General features: G+C 41.8%; 1 protein-coding gene across 1 annotated transcript; it reads right to left on the bottom strand.

The window, feature by feature from the left end:
• Positions 1 to 4,155: 4,155 nt before the first annotated feature.
• On the bottom strand, positions 4,156 to 14,667 carry ciartb (circadian associated repressor of transcription b). The gene is made up of 6 exons (XM_085167787.1): positions 14,504 to 14,667; positions 11,979 to 12,441; positions 11,557 to 11,632; positions 10,966 to 11,044; positions 9,201 to 9,330; positions 4,156 to 7,902 (listed from the first exon to the last, which is right to left on the bottom strand). The coding sequence occupies exons 2-6, from the start codon at positions 12,399 to 12,401 to the stop codon at positions 7,510 to 7,512; spliced, it is 1,101 nt and encodes a 366-aa protein (XP_085023913.1). The 5' UTR covers positions 12,402 to 12,441; positions 14,504 to 14,667; the 3' UTR covers positions 4,156 to 7,509.
• Positions 14,668 to 15,763: the final 1,096 nt, after the last annotated feature.

The raw sequence follows: 15,763 nt of genomic DNA, 5'->3' as shown, positions 1-15,763 counted from the left end.
AGCAAAAAAGTGATATGCTGTGCTTTTCTTTTACTATGGTGCCATCTAGTGGGCATAACAAAAACTACAGCCATATACCCTGAAATAAATAGTTACAAGAAATTATTTTAGGGAAAAGTAAAAGGAAATCAATTAAACTAAAGAAAACCATGCATACACAGTATTGAGTAAAAGGTTTCTTTTTTCTTTTTTTTCATTCTCTTCTTTGTACCTTTTATTTATTTGTTTCTTTGTTAAGCCACTTAACACTGACCTATTAATCATTTAAGCAAAGAAGCAACCAAACTCAAGGGATGACTTGTGTTTTCCGTATGTCTCCACAAAAAGAAGACTTAGCAAAACTGTAAAATTGTATTTTAAATTGTAGCTCTATGCATTTTGTTACAAGCAGCCTGTCACAAAAATATTGCTTGATCCCATTTCTTGAGCTCATTCTACAAAAAATGCCAAAGATAACACAGTATTTTTTGCAAGGTAATTCCCAAAGAGAATTTAACTGAGAATGTGGCATATTTCATATGCTCATATAGCATAGTGTGTAGTCTGCTCTTAAAAAAATGTGGCAACTGGACAAGTGTAAGGCAAAAGAAGAAGTGGCCTGCCATGGCTGATGAACAGTATCTAAAAGTTATGTCCTTAAGAAATAGGAAATGATTTCGCAAAGACCTGACACAGGATCTGAGCATCCAGCCCTTCAGTTGAAAGTACTGTCAGATTTTTATTCACCACACAACACTGCCTGGAAAGCATCTGATTGGCAACAGCCTGGTTTTTCACACGCTATCATTCGTGGATTGGCCTCCCCAGAACCAGGAACTCACCATTACCAAAACAGTGTGGGATCATCTCAACAGACGATTGAACAAAAAGCTGCCAACATCAAAAGAAACACTCTTTAAGAAGCCTGGAAAACTATTCCTGAAGACTACTTAAGATATTCATGCATCAGGAATTTTTTAAAAATGAGTTTATTTTGTAAATTAGACATCAAAAAAGCACACAGGCATTTAAACAAGCTACATAAAAATCATATCAAGTGATAGGTTGGTGCCTAAAAAGCATTTACATATCAGATAAAACAAAATACTACAGCTTTATTGAAATTAACCTGTTTTCTTATTCTTTATATCTGCTCTATGATATATTACAGCTAGTTTTGTTATAGGAACAAAGCACTGTGCTGACTCCAGTAAATTATGGTATATCTTATTTTCCTTGATGCACCTGATGCTTTGTGGTCAGTGCGCATCAGAAGATCTGATGGCAGAGGCCGTGTAGCTGTGGAGACAGACCTGAGGGCATTAATCATGAATGCCAGCCTCTCACTTTATCTGTGTGATCATTAGGCCGTACTTTACTGATGATCACTCTCTGGAAATGAGCTCCTGGAGGCTGCTTTCATTATTCATACCTACAAGAGCACAGTCTGCCCCCTATTCTTGGAAATGAGACTTAATGGGTGGGTGAGTGTGTGGGTGGTTGTGCTCTTGATATGTCACTGAGTGGCGTGTCTTTGTCAGTGATCTCATCTCTCTCACTGCTTCATCTTTAGCGATGTGCATCACAGGTACATTTGCAATTAGACCACAGGGAGGTGACAAGTGTTGCTCATTGCAATACCGAGAATGACAAGTCTTCCCCTTTAAGGAAATTTGATTGGCTGACCTTTTCATCAAAGCTAGTATGCTTTGCACCTGGACAAACAACTGTGGCTCACACAAATATCTATCATCGTGTTGCTTTTTTTGTTTTTGCCAAAGGCATGTTATTATGTTCTTAATACAAATTACACGTTCCACCTTTCTACATATCCACATAACCCACTTTAACAAGTTGATTCAAGCCTCCCGTGAAGTTAAAATAGACGTCTGATTGTGTGAAGTGGTTGTTGAAAGTGTTGTGAACCTTTATATATGAAAGTATTCCCAAAGGCACGCTGCTATAAGGAGCACTTTGCCTCCTGTCACGTGTAGATATCTGGAAACAGACCAGAATATGAAACTAAAGGACTTCCCAGATTATATTTCACATATTTCAGGTAAGTCTATACAGGAATCAGTTCTTCTCCTCAGCTACAAGACTAAGTGCAGACAATTAGCTGGCAATATGTGGTGTCAGGGCGCGATGATGTTTTGCTCACATAATTAGTCTCTGAGGCCTTGTGTTGAAAAAACAACAGACTTGTCACCATAGCTATCATTCCTGCATCAAATGTTTAAGTATCACATTTATGAGCCCAATCATTTCTGCTGCGAGCATGCACTGAAAGTGTTCATAGAATAGCGTCCTTGATAACTACTTACAGTTTTTGTGACGAAGCTTTCACATTATGTTCAGTCTTTTAAACGTTTTGTTTTCTGAAGATGTATTTCAGCATTTTGCTGCTGATGTTTGAAATATTAAAAAAAAAAAGGTGCTGCTGGTAAAACCCACGGCGGTGGTGCTGTTTGAACATTGTTTATTTTTTTCTGAAAGGGCTAAGGATAACCTTCTGGAGACAGGAAAATCAATAGTGCTGTATTGAATTGCAGAGACCCCTGGTGTCTGCATTGATGTACTTGGTGGTCATTTGGCTCTGGAGACCAGAATGTTCCCAGCGCAATATCAGTAAAAAAGAAAGAAGCAAAAACAGCATCATAACAACAGCAGTTAGACTCTATAACTCCTCAATCACGATGTCATAAGTCACTGGACACTGTGAACATCCACGGTCACCACTTCATGCATAATGGACCTTCCATGTGTACGGACATGTGCAGGTATATATGTATGTATATCTATACATATGTATATTTAGCGTGTACATGTGTGTGTGTACATGTCTATAAACAGGAATAGTAGTGGTACAATAGCTATATCAAGCTATATAGTTTATGTCTTCCATATTTCCAACCATATCCATAATCATATACTGTGTATGCTACCATTGTATATAGTGTATTATCTTACTTTTTTTCATTGATTGTACTTATTGTATTTTTGTATTTCCTTCTGATATCTGTACCTGAGCTGAGGTGACGCAAAAATGTCCCCGTTGTGGGATCAATAAAGTCTTATCTTATCTTATCTTATCTTATCTTATCTTATCTTATCTTATCTTATCTTATCTTATCTTATCTTATCTTATCTTATCTGACTTCATGAAGCAATGATTTATCCACTATATCGTATATCAATTAACTTTGAAATCAAACGTAACAACAAACCATACACCAAATTCAATTTCAGGTTGTGTAGTGGAAGATGAGACAAGAAGTTCATATGGAGGGTTGATAAGCAAACCGAGGACTGCGGAGGAGCAGCCATGGATCGTCGCAGCTCTTTCACCATTTGTATAACCTGCTCTTCTAATAATTGGACGGGGGATATTTTGGGTTCACGGGTCTCTTAATTAAAAGCGCTCAGCCCTCTGACAGATGAGACCATTATTTCTGTGGAGTGCGAATGAATCAGCCGCAGTTCATAATAACATAATGAGTCAATTTGTTGCTTTGCACAGCCCAAATCAAAATCTGTGACAGTCTCGTGCGAAGTTGCTCAATATCCTCAACACGCTGCTCACCCGCCGGTGCAAGAATGTGCACATTTTTTAGAGAATCAATCATTTATTTATAGATTTTGCACTTATATGATCACGTGAGCGACAAACGTGTACGGCTGTATTTCTCTGTTTAGGTCTGACATGCTGCTAGGTCACAACATGCTGATGGCAGTTCAGAACATGTAATTATGTAATATCTGTGATAATGGTGTGATTGGGTCTTTTAACACTACAGTCTAAAAGAGCAGAGCCACGGTGAGCATCAGCACAAAAGGAATGATTACATTACAGGTTTGAATGCTTAACAATTTCATGAAGCTTTTTAAACGATTACCGCCATCAGCGGCAGTCCTGCAAATATCTGCCCTTTATTCACTACCTGTACTGCTGCCGTTGGCCTTTCTTTTGATATCATGAATTGACTGGATTGTTAGTGATTTCACACTCACCACATCTGGCTCTTTCTGGATGGGAGGATTATAAATACAGTAGGTGTATAAATAACTACTGCTGGGGGAAGCTCTGCCACCTTAGCTGTGATTCAGTCTCACCCCCTTCGTCATTTTAAACCCAGCTGGAGCTCAAATCAGGGCCTTTTTTACAATAAAAGAGCAGCTAGAGAAAATGAAGCCCTATTTATTATTCCTTGTGGCTTTTTGTGACTGGAACCACAGACCCCTTGTCCACCCTTTCTTCTCTCCCACTCGCCTTTGAATGCTTCTGATAAAAGGCTCCAATGTCTGCTGCTGCAGTAATGATTAGGTCTTTGTAGTTCTGCCCATACATACAAAAGAAAACAGAAAAACCCTCAGACATCAATCAGTTTTGTGCAGCATAACCTCTGTGGACCTTTAAAAAGGAAAGCAATGAGATTTCTTGTCCATGGTAGAATTGGTCTATAATGTTATCTGGTAACTCTGGTACCGCTTTGTTGAACATAATTGAATTAAGGATCTAATTTGCCATCACTTTGATGTATTCTGGTACTTCGTTATTTTTTGTGCACTTACAACTTACCTTTTCTTAAACTCTCTAGTAGAGTAGGCAGTTCTTGATCTTTCACGGTTATTAAAATGATTTTAAATGAGAAATTTTAGTCTTACTTTTTGAGCATGTTCTCGTAGTACTTTTAAACTCACCCACCTCAGTCTGCAGAATCTTGCATCGACTTACTTTTATATTCATAGCACTTTGCGTTCCATGCACTTTCCCGGCACATTACATCACATCGCAAGTTCATTATTGGCAGGGTGTTTATATTGAGAGTTCTGTCGTTTGTTGATGCAGCTCTTCCTATCATTCATAACAACTTCCGTTTTCTGGGCGATCTGTGCCAGCTGTCGATGGACACGAACGCTGTCAGGTCATCCGTGCACGTGAGTCCAGACCATTAGCCTTTTCCTGAGAGATGAGATCTGGGGCAGCAACGCCGAAACAAAGCAGTGCGGCTAATCGACCAAATCAACCCTTTCAGCTCGGAAAAACAGACACGTGCTTCGCTGATGTGTAATTTAGTGAAGCACAAATGAAAATGGGGTATATCGCTACCATTTTTTTTTTTATCTCCTTAACTTCCTGAACAGTTGTTTTCGAGGCTGTAGAACTCCCACATGCTTCTATTTTCAGACCTCGTGGACATGACATGTTCTTACTGACAGAAACAAAATTCGACATGAGCTGAGTGAAAGTGAATCCACAGTCAGTGGTATCAGTGGTTTCACAAAATGTTCAGAAGCAAAAATTGGGCCTAACAAATAAACTAAAAAAAAGCATCTTAAATACATTTTTTGTTTCTTTTTGTCAAACATGAGGCATTTGCTTGCTGGATAGCAAATATGTTCTAAATACATTTAGGAGTGGAGCTAACTGCTTATATCGTGGCCACACACGAGAGTATAAAAGACTTGCTTCTTGCCTTTTTCATGAACTAATCTGCAAATCAAATCTGATATCTGGCACAGGCAGAGCCATTCTCCCTCTTTCTTGCAGATTGTGAAAAACTGTGCGCTTGGAATTCCTCTTTGTCTACACAGGCATGTAAAAACACAGCGAGGCAACACTTTCTGAGAAATGTGAAGTGATACTGAGCCGTGCAAGCAGTAATTTCACTTTGCCTGTACAGCACAACTGAGGTAAAGAAGATGAAACCCTGCCCTGCAAACAATAAATCTTTTTATTCCCTCAGGAAGTAGGCTCGCTTTGAGTGACTCACCCTATAATTGGCCCAACTACGACATTAATCAGAAAGCACTCTTTTCTTCTTTCTTTGGGGGTCTTTGATGCATAATTGAGCGGGTTTAGCTCTTGGTTGAGCATTATTTTCAGGCCATTGTGTATATTCTTTTTGCTTATACGTCACCCTTTGAAAAAGCCTTTGGTGAAAACCGAGTGTGTCATATTGAATACCTGGATTTTTATCAGGTTTTGAGACCTCTACATCATCAGTGATTGTTTTTCCCTGAAGAGCCGCAATAAGTTGTAGTATGCAACAAAAATCTATAAATTAATACTCATATATACAGTTTGATGTTGAAATTCTTCTAATAAAGATTTGTCAGAAGGTTCAATAAACACACTATTTTTTTAAAAAATGTGAATTTTCTTGCAATTATTTCATGTTTTAGGCTTTACAGTGTTAAGAAATTTCACAACAGAAGAATCTGTAGCCATTTGTTTTGCATCAAACAAATATAACCACATTTATTTTGAAAGTATAAAATTTCACACTGTAAAGGCCACTTTTCAGGGTAAATTGACAACCTTCCTGTAAGATTTACACAGACAAAAAAGCTTGTCCATCTCTCCGCTGGTCCAACATACTGTCCAGTTCTGTGGCAAAAAAAAAAAAAGAAAAAGAAAAAATAAGCTATTGTTCTGCTTCACCACAGAAAATAGTTGGCGAGATCTGAATAACTTACTCAAAACAGGAAAACGGCAGGAGAGTGAGAATTCCTGATTTGTACATCCCACAGAGGACAGAGGAGCAAGGTTTCCAAACGGTTCTCTCTCTTTCTCTTTATTAAACCAGCTTACAGGCACAGCTTGACGTTACAGGCACTGTTTGCCTTCTACTGGGAGACTCGAAAAAGAAATCTGCAGTTGACATTCTTTACACTGGCACCAGTCAGGCCACGAAAGCATCCCCACTGAGACAGCATCCTCCGTTTGTAGAAGCGGGGAGACTTTGCGCTGCAGACCTTGTCGTCAGAGGCCATTTGGTGGCTCACCGTAGCTCTGTCGAGGTGTCCTTATTTTGAGCATAGTGTTCACATTCTTACTCACTAACCGTGACGTGGTGCTTGCTGAGGTAGAACAGTTGTACCAAAAGAGTTATTTATAAAGAATACAAATGAGTAACAGTCACATCAATAAACTTAAGAGTGGAGTCATGGGAGGGGAGGGGAACAACATCACATTTCACCCACATTTTCAGCACAACAATATGTAGATCACTGACATATCTTCCTTCCTTTCAGCACAAACCTTTCCTTCAGTTCTTTCCCTTTCACTCGTAATGGCAGCTTCACAGATACTCAGACTGTATTTTTTTTTTTCTTTTTTTTTTTTTTTTACATCTACAAGCCAGTGCGAACAAATTCAGTTGTGAAAATACTTTCTCCGGTATCACGGCATGTGAAATCTATCCTTCCAACTCTCACACACGCTGTTGAAGAGTGCAAAAATAAAAAGAGAGAAGAGGGGGAAAAAAGAAGAGATAAGTCAACAAAAAGGGAAATAAAGCAGATAGTTGTCATGTTAGAGAGGGTACACCGCCGTACAGAAAAGTCACATTGTTCATCGACACCGCTTCCATATTAAAAGAGGAATCGGTAACATCCCTTTTGAAGGCTCTCATCTCTCCTGAAGGCTGGAATGAGCTAAGTGAGCTGATTGGCTCCCTGCAGGGTGGGCAAGGCGGGGCTCCTCTGCGCGCTGCTTACGGCCGGACACCGAGCCCTCTGTGTGGACTAGGACCAGCTGCTGTCCGTCAAACGCCCTGTTCCCTTACGTGTGATGATGCTGTCCGTCGATTTTAGAAGCCTCTCTAGACAGGGCGCGTTGATTTTGCCCGGCGGCGGGCCTCTGGGCACCAAGTTTGTCTTAGTTTGGCAGTCTGTGCTGGAGGACACGGCGCTGTCCTGCGTTAGGTCTCTGTCACTGGGGGTCAGCAGGGGCCTGGGACCAGCCTGGGCCTGCTCTGCTGTGGGAGAGCAAATGGGTGACGTGTGGAGCCACTTCAGATTATTGGCAGAGTAAGCTCCAGGAGGAGTGAGATCTGTGACTCTCAGGGCTTTGGCGGTGGCTGGAGGATCGCTAGTGGTGATGGCGCTCGCTGCTGCAGATGTGGTCACTGGAGACAGCTGTTGGGTATGACAAAAAAGTTTTATTATTCAGCGATGATTCTAATTGATTACCAAGACCTAATTTTCATTTGCTGTCCATCTAGTTATTATAAGGACCCTGAAATATAAATAATATATTCATCGTGCAGAAATCTGAGTGAGGCCCAGATAATGGAAGGGCTGAAAGCAACACTAAAACGGGAAATGGTTAGTTCTTTTATAGCGCTTTCCTACTCAAGCACTCAAAGCACTTTATACCACAAGCACTTTTCTCCTCTAAGTGCTTTCCATCGAACGTTCATACTCTGATCAAGCCACCAACCTTCCGATTAGCAGATGACTTGGTTTACCTCCTGAGCTACAGAAATCTGGGTGGGGCACTGCAACAGTGTATTAGCGCCTCAAAATTATTTAATTTCCTCTGTTTAATATCTAACATTAGGGGTAAACACTGGCATTAATTTTGACTTTTGTTTCCATGTTTCTAAAATATTCTATCTGAACCGTAATTTGGCCTCCACTAGTTCTTGAGGATCTTGTTGTTTAGTTACTAGAAGCCCCAGCTTGTTGAAAAGCTACTTATTTTGTCTGCCATCTGGTGCCGGACACTAAGTGTCCAATGAGATGTTTTTATCCAGAAAGTAAATAACACGCTGAAGAGCGTGGCAGAAAATTATGAGCACGGTTCTGAGGGGGATAATTCTCTGTGTATTTGTTTAAACACACGATTTTTAGATAATCCGTGAGAATTCCCCCAGTTTTCTTTTCTCACACGTAGCACAGAGCAAGACATAGTCCGCGTTCAGCCACGCTCGCGCTACTAGAAATACTTGAATTGGGAACCTGCTCCGATTGAGCTGCACACACCTGCATAATTTACACACTGTAGCAATCGGACTTTGTAGTAGGGATCTGGTATGATCAGTATCAATAGTGGGTGTAGTCAGTTATAAAGAATAAACAAACCTAATGTAGATCATAAAATCCTGTTCATGACAGGGTGTGTCAGGACTAATTCCTCACCAATTAAATGCAAAGGAATGTTCTTAAGTATCCTGACCTTTCTTATCCCCTTAGGGACACTCCTCCAAAATTACCTTTTCTCCTCTGTCATTGTTCTTAGTGAACCTGAGACTGCAGTAATACCTCAGTAAAAATAGCTTTTAATCCTCCTGTCCCTGTTCCAGACCTGTGATTAAATAATAATAGATATTTTAGTCGCTCTTTCGCTGCGTCGTCACCATATGTTCTTGGCAGCGGGATTTATCTAGGCGAAGGGCTCTTACACAACAGCTTCTTCTTTTTTTTAACTTTACCTTCAGTTTCTTGGTGGGAGCAGCTTCCTCTGTTTGGGTGACAGTGAGTGGGTGTTCTTGAAGCTTTACATTAGGGAACCAGCTCTTCAGCATTTCTTCCATTTTAAGAATGATATTAATGTACTTCTCCCTGGAAGCAGAGGTGGAAAAAAGAAAAGAAACAGCGAGTGAGAGAGCTATTTACTCAAGCTATCGCGTGCGAATCTGAGTAATCGAGCAAAAATCTTGGTAACCTCTTCTCTGAAATCGACCTCCCCATCACGCTCGCACAGGAAATATGCACTCTTGAAAAGCAAGCGAACACATTCACTCGCTCAACAAAGCCTGCTCTCCGTGTGTGGGGAGGGGAACATTGTCTTAAGTACATTTCTCACATGCTTTGAGCTCACACGTGGACTGGCGTATAATACTCCCGCTCGCCTCTAAATATAAACGCCAAAGCCACAACGTTCTCCCGCAGCGTGAGTGTAAAAATAAAACAGTTGACGCAGTTCACGTCGTAGGTGGGCGCAGTCAGAATCCCCCTTAACTGCTGCCCGTCAGAACCAGATGGCGAGCGGGGATTAGCCTGGGCCGTACGATCGGGACCTTCCTGCTATATTCAGTCCAACCCATGTTAAATTCATGTGAAAGATTATCCGCCACAGTGGCTGCTAAAAAAAAAGTCACTTTGATCCTATCTACCATTGTGTTGCTCCAGGGGCTGCCAGCTGGCAACACAGAGCAGACACCAGGAGAGACACGAGGGAGGGGTTTAGTCCACCTTCCAGCCTCTGCCCTGGCTGTCTGCAGGGAGGCTGCCACACCCACTCTTTGTTTCCCTTATGGAGGCAGCAGCTGGTAGGTGAGGGCTCCAATTAGTCTGCGCTAGGCTCAGGAGCACTTTGTCTAATATCAGTATACCTTGATGCAAAGCCTCATGCTAACTGCACTCCAAAGATTCCTATTCAGTTTCACGGCTAAACTGTACACGATGCCGGGATTTCGTTTCAGTGTAATCAAATAGTATTGATACGATCGCTGAGTGCAATCGCTCTGTGAAATTATGCTCTAAAGTGATTACTCAAATCAAAAACTCAAAACTTTCCAGCTTCTCAAATGTGACAGTTTCCTGTTTCCAGATAATTGAAACATATATAACACAAGTTTCTGGAATTTTTTGATAGCAACGTTCATCAGATATGGACGTTTTTTATTCAGCGGTTAAGAAAATGCACAAATGAATGGACAGATTTTTTTTTTTATATGTGTGGGAAAAGACTTGCACTAAAAATCAGATCATAAGGACTTTCCATTTAACAATGTGAAATATCTAAACATTTTAAATTTGACTGGGAAACAGGAACTATAAGAGTTTCTCCTTGAAAGGGGTGATAGCATATTCCATTATGCTGTCTGGCCGGTGGAGAGCTAATCACACAGACACAAGTGGGCCGCTCTCACCGTGAAGCCTGATACATTTTTAACAAGATGCCCAGCTTTAGTGAGAGGCAGACATCTCTGCAGTAAATTTATCCTGAATGTGTGGGGGTAGCAGCAACCTGCTGTGAGCCATGTGTCAGAAAGATAACGGAGACCACTTCGACCCACAGATAGCAAGCAGTATTGGGTAGTCCTTGTATATGTATGCTGGGGGATGCACTGTGGTTCTCACACGGGTTTGACACCACAAGTGAAAAGAGCACACAGATTTTCTACGCTGACACATTTATGTCAAAGTACCGATTATCATTGTTTCATGTAGGGCAGAATGTGGGTCACCTACCCCATGTAGGGGTTCTGCAGAACACCCATGATCCTCTGAATCCGGTCCATGGCGACACTCTCCTGGAAACTGCTGAGTCCTGGCAAGAAGAAAGTTGTAGCATGAGCCACATGAACTGTGTTGACAGCAGGGCTGAGTCTGTTCAGCAGATGGGTAGTGTGAAATGTGTGTGTGAAGGAACAGACTCCCTGCTTCTGTGGCCAGGAAGTGCTGGGTCACACGAGGTTCGGGTTTGACTAAGATCCCAAACTAAGCAGTTTTTGCGTCCGCCTGAACACGGTGCTCTCTTTCAGAGATCTTCATAATGCCTATCTGACTCAAGAACTGCATCACTTTACACACACATGCGCACATATACAAGGAATGCTTGTGGTTAGATGACAGTCCTACGACAACACATGTTTCAGACGTCTTACGCTCATATCTCAAGGACGCCTACCCCACAAAGACTTGCATAGTCTATGCGCTCTATTGTTTTTTTCTTTCTGAGACAGAAGAGACCGTGAAAAACAGACTCAACTAAGACATTTTGTGTTCAATCGGGTCAATATCTTGTGTGTGAAGCAGAAGACATATTAAATGCTGACTTACTTTCTTTGTATCTCCCTGAACGAAGGCCATTCAAGATTGATGACAGTGGATGAATGTAGCATTGTAGCTCCATGCACTGAAAATAATAACAGATTTATTAGTGTTAGTGGGTAATAAAACAACTTAGAAACCTTTTCTGATAAGCTCATAATAAATCAGCCTCCCCCTAGTTCATTTTGTTATATTAATTGACAACAACTTTCCATGACTAACTAGCTTTGTTTGACTTAAGACAGAAAAAGTCTAGTTCTTTAGAAACGGATAGCAAATAGGGGAAGGTCATTTTTACTGGAAATGTCATGCAGGAAGCACTCTGTAAAACCACTATGGGAGTCAGTCTGGGTGACAGGGTACGCGCTAGTTTTGCTGACACTGTCAACCACTGTCTGTGGAAAGCACACATGAACCACAGAGGCGCTCACCTTGCTGCTAAAAATTCTCTCTTTCTCTGACATGTTGGCAATGAGCTGCCGTTCTTTGCATTCGTCCTCTGTAGAGCCGCGAGGTCTCTTCAGTGCCTGCTGAGTGTTGTTGCCATTCATTCTTTCTCCTTGCTGTGTTTTACACAGTCCAGTGGCGGTGTCTCTGTCCCATTTTTCCATGCAGCCGGGAGATCCCCGGCTGGAGACCTCCCTGACCTCGCTCCAGTTACCGTCGCCCTCCTTCAAGTCGCTGCTCCAGCGGCAGCTGCTGTCAGTCGGGCCCAGGTGCGAAGCGGCACAGGGGGATAAAGGAGCTTCTGTCTGGCTGTGCTTTCTGGTACAGTCAGGCTCCTTCTCGTTCTCATTATCCTCATTGTCGCTAGCCAGCCAGTCAATGGAGTTGTCCGAATCTGTAGCAGACATCCTCAGCTGCAGGGTCTAAATAGCACTGACCATCACCGACCTGACAAAGAGAAAGTCAGCGTTATTACATTGCAACAGCACGAAACATATTAAAGGGAGCAGCGATAACAGACGCGGAGACGAGAAACGGTAAATTAAAAATTAACTACATCAAGGCCTTTAGCCTTATATAATCAAATGTAGTGTTCTCGAGCAAAAAGTCAAGAAAGAACAAAAAACTCCAGCCAAGCAGAAATAACAATAAAGACAGAGGAGGGACAGCAGTGTACTCTGAGCAGATGGTGGCAGTGAGATAACAGTTGTTGGGACCACAATGACCTGTTTGTTTTGCAGATGCAACACCTGAGCCAGTAAACACAGGCCAGCCACCATCAAAAGCAAACAGCAAACGGTCCCGTGCCCCATCCAATACTCGGAGGGTGGTGGGTGGGAGGCTCACATCATTTGTCCCTCCAAATTTATTTCACTGCAACCCTCAAACGTCTTCACATCACAAACAAACACGTTTCCAAATTTCACAATTGCTACCCTGACTATCCCCCCCCCCCTTCTGTCAGCTGGCCTGCCAGCTGCTACCACCACATTCATTCATACACTTCGTTCGCTTGCTTATTCAAAGGGCCAGAGGTCTGCCACCATGACAACTAGTAGTTCGACGAACCGCAGACCTCCCATCAACACAAGTGACACTTGTGGGGTGAAAAAAGAGATTTAAGAAGATGGGACGCGTTCTTCAGCAATGAACGCCTTCTGAATAAAAATAAATAAATCCAACTAAAGGCTCTTCACGGAGGCTTAATTGCAGTATATTCCCTCTGTGTTTATTACAAGAGGGGAAGTGAGAACAGCGTTTTCAGCACAGAGATCATTTTAGGATTTCCAGAGTTAAGGACTGCCATGTCTCTTGCCTCCTGTAAAATTTGAGGGTAGAGGGGTTAATTGCTCCCTGATTCTTTGTCGCCTTCTGATCTTATTGTTACAGAGGAGGGGTGGAGCGGACATTTACTGATATACTGAATAAAATGCAAAACATATACATCATTCATTGCTCTAAATCAAAGCAATGATTTACAGGAACACGTGAGTATTGAGCGCCATAGAAGAGATTCAGCAAAGTCCCAAAGAATCTTGAATCTAATTCCAAGCTACTGCAATGTCAGTCTGTGTTGTGTAATACTGTATTACACAACACAAAACATGCACAGACACTGCAGTAGCAAAAAGAAAATCGAATTTCTCTCTATAATTGTATAAAAGTCGCCCTTCTTATTAATATACTAACTCTAAATGAATCCAATAGCACTGAGAAAATATATCAACATATATGTGCCATGACTAGCTCCACGCTACTACTAATTTCTTTCTGTGATAAAAACAGCATACACATGGCAAGCTTACTAAATATTCACTTGCCCCGGGCCTTTGCATGCGCATATAGGCCTACAGTTATATTCAGATAACACTTTAAATAGCAGTAGGTACTGATAACAGCTAACACCGTGGATTTCTGAATCAAAGGAAAGGTGGTCCCATAAAGCAATTTAAAATATATATATACCAGTTAGCTTCCGCGACCTCGACGTCTACATCTACCTGTGTAGGTGGGGCACCTGAATAGAGATGCCCACCGCTTAACACGTACGCCGATATGCTTGAAATATAAGAGAATATTTCAGATATTCACACGTCGTTATCTCTCGCCAGAGAAAACGAGCATAGGAAGATAAGGTGGCAGGTCTGATCTGTCCGCCTAAATGCGGGTTTCACATCAGTTGGGTAACAGACACAATAGACTTCCTCATCTGTCACAGCAAATCTGGCAGCATGCTGGATTAGTAAAATATAAATATATATATTTAAACAATAAAGAAAGAAAGAAAACAGGAATACCAGTCCCTGTCACAGGAAGGCTACCATATCGCAGCATTAAACACAACCGCAAACTCTTTGTTTTTCTGACCAGGTTGTCTGTGTGAAATGCCTCTGGATGATTTAAAATAATAATATTACTAGGATATCGCTCAGTCCCCTCAGAAACACAAAGTAAGTTATATTTATCGGGAGGCTCTGAGCATTAAAAGGAGATGCGGATGGGTGCCTACCTTCCCAGGATGGAGCGGCTGGTCGTTCTTCCTTTGTTTAGCGGTAAATCCAGTAGGACTGTCGGCAGAGAGCAGCTGATGTGCTGGACGTGCGGCGTGAGAGAGAGGAGGCAGAATATCCAGTGATCGGCCCGTGTTGCTTCTCCCAAGGCAACGTGTCTGGGAGGGCGGGACTAGCTTGAGCATGCGCTCCCATTTGCTCCTCGAGCGGCTCCGACTGTCCAATCGGCTCCTCCGTTCAGTGCAGCCGCGGAGCAATAGGCGAGGCCGGTTTACATATGCAAATGACATGGAAATGACACAAACACGTGGACACGCGGATCGGTTTCATTTCAGCAGCTGGGTGAAAAGTCAAGCCAGGACTGGCTGTGGTCATTCTACAGGCATTCTTGGGCATTATATCATCTGGATGATGATGCTTGACTTGAGGCATGTCAGTAAGCTGAGCGGCACTGCTAAAGACGCAGTCAGCAATTTCAGGAACAAGTGTGAGAGTTAATGAGTTTGCCCAAGGACACTTCGGTAGAGTGTAGCAGGCACTTATTTTTGCACATTTAAAGTATGTTTGCCAATGGTGGTGGTGGTGGTGAATAGGGCGGGGGACAAAGTAATTAAAGGGCAACTGGTAAGATCGATTCACATGTATTTATTATAAGGAAGATTCTGTCCATGTAATAGATATTATTAGGTCATTTCTGACATTTAAATCTGTAATATAAGGCTACTTTGTTATCGTTTAACTTTATAAAATGATAACACGCTTAATTTGAATGACCTGCAAAGTAACTAGCTTTTAGAAAATAGAGGAGGAATAGACGAGAGAAAGTACCTGCTGCGAAACTATACAGTACTTGTGTAAGTACATGAATGCTTTCTGCATACCACAAGACATTACATAAGATGTCTCCAAGTTGTGAGTGACTAAGTAAATAATGCATTAAGATGAATCATAGTGGAATTAGTCATTAATTGTTTCATTTTGCTTTTCTTGAGAAGGTAAATACATGACACGCAAAGCTGCTTCTTCTTGACCATAGCTCTGTATTTTTTTTACATTTATAATTTATTTTTTTCTAGGCACAATGATGGTAAAACTGATGACTCATAGGACCCCTGTTTGACTGCATGAGAGAGTAGGATTAGGTGCCCTCTGTCAGAGGCCAGACAAGAATCCTGAGCTTGGAGCCAGTGAGTCACGAACCCTTTCACAGCAAACAGTGGTGGGGGGCGGGGAGAGAGATCACGTGCGCCTGGGAGACG

Source organism: Neolamprologus multifasciatus, chromosome 7 (assembly GCF_963576455.1).
Source record: "Neolamprologus multifasciatus chromosome 7, fNeoMul1.2, whole genome shotgun sequence".
Classification (NCBI taxonomy): Eukaryota; Metazoa; Chordata; class Actinopteri; order Cichliformes; family Cichlidae; genus Neolamprologus; species Neolamprologus multifasciatus.
This window is presented reverse-complemented; position numbering and strand designations above follow the sequence as displayed.

Bases quoted from the DNA above. Each gene is read 5' to 3' on its own strand.
- ciartb (XM_085167787.1), bottom strand. From the start codon at position 12,401: ATGTCTGCTACAGATTCGGACAACTCCATTGACTGGCTGGCTAGCGAC. The intron at 9,331-10,965 runs GTAGGTGACCCA...CTCTGCTTCCAG, and splicing joins CTGCAGAACCCCTACATGGG to GGAGAAGTACATTAATATCA. The intron at 7,903-9,200 runs GTAAAGTTAAAA...CATACCCAACAG, and splicing joins CTCCCACCAAGAAACTGAAG to CTGTCTCCAGTGACCACATC.